Source organism: Etheostoma spectabile, unplaced genomic scaffold (genome assembly GCF_008692095.1).
Source record: "Etheostoma spectabile isolate EspeVRDwgs_2016 unplaced genomic scaffold, UIUC_Espe_1.0 scaffold48, whole genome shotgun sequence".
Lineage (NCBI taxonomy): Eukaryota > Metazoa > Chordata > Actinopteri > Perciformes > Percidae > Etheostoma > Etheostoma spectabile.
This window is the reverse complement of record NW_022605618.1, coordinates 476,212-480,753: the sequence shown is the minus strand read 5'-3', so window position 1 is coordinate 480,753 and position 4,542 is coordinate 476,212. Positions and strand designations below refer to the sequence as shown.

Below are 4,542 nucleotides of genomic sequence, written 5' to 3'. Positions count from 1 at the left end.
TGCAGCACGTCAGCTTGGGTTGATTTGTAGGTGTGTCAAAAAGTTGTTTTGATACGTGTTTTGTAAAATTACACATTTACAACTATTTGTTCTCGTGGTTATGACTCATGTACCTCAAAATGCAATCATTGTAAGCCTCTGGTACCATAGTTTAACATTACTCAACGCTATTTCTGTACCCGTTTAGAGGCCAGCCAAACAAACTGCATCTGAGAGGATTCATCACCGTGGGTTGTTTTAATAAAGAAGAATAATAGAGAAGTAAATCACAACAAACATGTTTCAGATGATTTTCTATTTTACTGTATTACAGATGCTAGAAGAGCAGAGTTGAGCAAGGAACACAAAATGCCTTGATTTAAAGCCTTCATTTAAAGCTTCATTTAAAAAAATAAAATTGTCTTATCTATGAGAACCTGCTAAAACATTAGGTTTGATGGCAAAAGCTGGTAACCACTGATCCGTTGCATAATGCTTGCACAGAACACATGTGTTAGTGTGTTGCTTGGAGGCCACTCTGGTAACAATGGGAGTTGTGGCTGGCATGCAGATTCATACAACACAGTTAAAGAGGGGAACTCTTTGTTCTGAGTCAGTGTCACTGTTAAACAGACATCTAGAACCTGCTGTTGTTTGTAGAGCACAGCTGTTTCCCAGCAGAACCATTAAAACTCCAACAGAAATTCATTTTAAAAAAGGAAAGAAAATAATTGTCCTGTAAGAATGCGCCAGTCCATAAAGTGGCAGATTGGAACAGTTAAATTAAGGAAGACCGAAATAGACTGACAGAATAAACAATGGATTTCAGAAGCTGGAGTCAGACACAAACCACCGAGTCCACCACATCTCCAACTGAATTCCAGTCATACCAAACTGGCTAAATAAGAAAACGCAACCAACATTAAAACCTGTGCGGAAAAAACCTGAATCTGTAACTCAGCTTCAGGGCTTTCCATGTCTGCTGTGGGATTACTGATTTTTCAGGTCTTAATTTATTATTGTACCAAAATATGTAGTGAGGGGACATAACCGTGTGCACAGCTGGAAGCATAGCAGACCCCCCCTCCTACGTTGCCCTGATGTCAGCATTCCGCGGCCCCCTGCTCTGAACACTGGCAGTCTGTCGGAGGGTATTCCCCTCGGCTTGTGGTCCATACAGAGCTGCATTTCTGCACCTCGCCGACGCTGCACAACAGCTACCTTCTTTTCCTCATACTGGTCTCCAAGCGACTGAGCTCCTCATAAGACTGGTAGAAAACTTCTAGCTCGCGGCAGCCCCAGCCCCTCCAGACACACAGGCACCACTCCATGTTTTCCTTATGAAAGCCACATACAACTGTGTCCTTTGCCACTAGCGCTGCCTTCTCCAGGTTCCTGAGAGAAAGAGAGACACGGGGGAGAGAAGTGAGGGACACAAGACACATCGATTTACGAGAGAAAGAGAGGGTTGCGATGCAGGGAAGGAGCTAAAGTTAGAAGCACATCTCTGTGCACTGTAATTAGCTCTTCCTAGAAGCTAGTCGGCAATTCCAGGAAGCGGTTCCCTGGAAAGCCACTGAGGACACTAAATGTACTAGCAGCACCGAAGTTACTATTTATGTAAGTCTATTTGTCTAAGAACTAAATTCTTGCACTGCTCTGCTCAAAAATGTCTAATGGAAAGCACTTTCTCTTGAAAAGAAACGTTAAAAAACAGGACAGAGTAATCTACTTTTAAACTCCCTCTAATTTATGAAGGCTGTGACACAAAGTACTCTGAGAGGAAGAAGAGCTTCTGGGGAACCTGTGTCCTGAGTTCCACCACCCATGTATCATACAAAACAACCCTGAATTATCTTCTTCCAATGTTGTTTCATCTTTCTGAGATGTATCATTATCCTCTACAGTTCCTGTGATATACAGCCTCATGGTTCCAGGAACAGGTGAGCTAACAGAAACAAACAATATTAATTCAGAATACAGTATATATATATATATATATATATATATATATATATATATATATATATATTTGTAATAGAGTGAAAGTATTTAATCAGAGTGGGAAGGTAGCATTTAATTCCTGATCATAACAGCCGAAGAAAAACACAGCAGCAGCTTTGTGAAATAAATTAAGCCTTACAGGCCTGACGACCCCTCCCTTGACCTGAGTCATGACCCCCCCCAATGTGTCGCCTGAGTTACAGGTGCACATGTAATAACTGCTTATTAAGGGTCTTGTTTTGTGTGGCCCTTTTATTGCCTGTTGCTAAAAGGCCAGGCCTCTTTGTGGAAACTTACACAGAAGTCCTTTCTGCAAAGGACCAGCTGCTGCCTTCTTTACAGAAATAATTACAGACTCAGCCGAGCACCAGAAGTACATGATGAAGGATCTTGCTAAGCTCTATTGAAGCTGCATCAGTAAATTCATATAGAGCTTTTTGGCCAGTGGTGAATGCTTTCAAGCATAGCTGAAATTAGGCTCCATGCAGGTGGAATAAACCTCAATTTAAAAATCATTAGACTATTATTTTAGGAAGACTTTATTCTTATACCAACTAAAATATAATGAAGCCTATTTCAGACTAAACACGGCAACGATGTTAAATTATCAATAGATTTGTTCTTAAATGTTTAAAATTCCATCATATAAACTAAAGACCAGATTACATTTAACTGTACAATCTAATATGATCTATTGTATATGGATTGCACATTGGGAGGAGCAGAGCAGGCTTATGGGTAAGGGGCTACAGTATATATCATCATGCTTTCACCATGAAAATTTAATCTGCTTTCCAGAGCTTCACTTCAGTTGAAACGAGAGCTAATTTCAGTGCTGACGGTGTTGGCCGTCAGACGGTCCGGCAAAAATGAAGGTCCGCCCATTCATGTGTTTAGGCTGCGGCGGTGTGCAAGAAAAAGAACGAAGGGTTCTGTCAAGACTGACTCAACTTTTGGGGCGACCCGCCCCAACGTCAGGCTGAAGTGGCCAATCATGTAACCAGAGATCAGACTTGTCATTGTGTTTGGAGCTACGGTGGAGCGGTGTAAGAGTCCTGTAGAGGAAACAGGAAACATCACTGCCTCCATCGCTACCACAAAAAGTTTTAACCCTTGTGTTGTCTTCACGTCAAAATCGAAAATCCCTTTTGATGAGGCTTTTTATCGATGTTTTTAACTTTTTCTTACATTTTTGTTCCTTTTTTCAACACTTTTGATGCTTTTTTCAATGGTTGTCACTTTTTTTGACGTTTTCAACACTACATAACACTTTAGTTATTATCTTCAGTTTTACAGTTATTTTTTTAAATTCGTGGTCAATACACCTCATTCATAGGAAATTATACCTAATGTTTGAGTTAAAAAAGCAGAAATCAGGAATTATTTAGACTAAAATTAAAGGAAAGTATGTTGATGGATAATCAAAGACCAACACATGTCAACTTTTACTCATTACTATTTTCGAAAACCACTTCAATTGTTTTTTTCAAATGCTATAAAATTGAATAAGACACCCCAAAATTAATGAAAGCAGAGATTTGTACTTGCCAAAGAGCGTTGTGTGGAATCAATCATGTTATTTTGGGTAATTAAAAAGAACACTGATATAGGAAAACGGGTCAATTTGACCCGAGGACAAAATGAGGGTTAAAGGACAGTTTTGTTTCTCTCTTTCTCTGGGAGATGGAGCTGCCATCAATAGGGGTCAGAAACATTGAGCTCTACGAAGGATCTGACAGAAAAAAGTAACTGGGAAATGTAAAGTCTACTCGTGCTACATTGGAGGGTTAAACACAACAAGACGTCAAACAAATTGGCCGTTTCAGTGACACTCCCACACTGCGACAAATCGCCAGATCACCTTCTGCTGGTCTGGTCTTACACCTTAACACGTCAACTGACAAAATGTCCGGCGAGTGTGAAGATTATCTGACTATTACCTGTCATTGAACTGACCTTACATTTGGAGCTGGCTGAGTTCTTCCTAAAATAAAATGGCATTGGAAATAAAATCTAAAAACAATTGGCTGCACATTCTGAACCAGTGGACTTCCTTTATGGCTGGAAGATGCAATTTGTAATCCACAAGAGCTACGCAGAGAGGAGCCAGGCCAGTATCTGTATCTAGATTAGAGCTGCCAAGATTATTTGATTAATCAATAATTTGTAAACTATTAAATTAATAGCTTTTCCTGATTCACATTCACATTTTTTCACCATTTTCTGACATTTTAGAGATAAAACAACTAATCACATACATTCAGAAAATCATCAGCAGGTGAATCAACAAGGAAAATAATTGTTTGCCCTAATCTAGATGCTCTGTTTAGAGTGACCTTACATGTTACTGATCTGTGTTAATGTTTGGCTGACACTGTGTTGTTTCTACAAATCAGGACTCTTAACAAGAAAGGAGCTTACCCCAAAGATGAACATCCGGGTGGACTGAGGACAGCAATGACACGCCCCCTCAGCTGATCGTCATGTGACTGCATTTCAATGACCATCACATCACCTCCACGCCTGCCAATCACACACACACACACACACACACACACA

The 4,542-nt window shown here is 40.1% G+C and overlaps 1 protein-coding gene across 4 annotated transcripts in view; it reads right to left on the bottom strand.

Moving 5' to 3' along the window:
- Nucleotides 1-15: 15 nt before the first annotated feature.
- Nucleotides 16-4,542, bottom strand: part of lrrk1 (leucine-rich repeat kinase 1) — a 199,978-nt gene continuing 195,451 nt past the window's right edge. For all 4 annotated transcript variants that reach the window (XM_032511829.1, XM_032511830.1, XM_032511832.1 and 1 more), the window contains 2 exons: nucleotides 4,405-4,506; nucleotides 16-1,374 (listed from right to left, as the gene is read on the bottom strand). In XM_032511829.1, coding sequence (XP_032367720.1) covers nucleotides 1,197-1,374; nucleotides 4,405-4,506 — 280 coding nt within the window. In that variant the 3' untranslated portion in view covers nucleotides 16-1,196. The remainder of the gene's footprint in view (nucleotides 1,375-4,404; nucleotides 4,507-4,542) is intronic.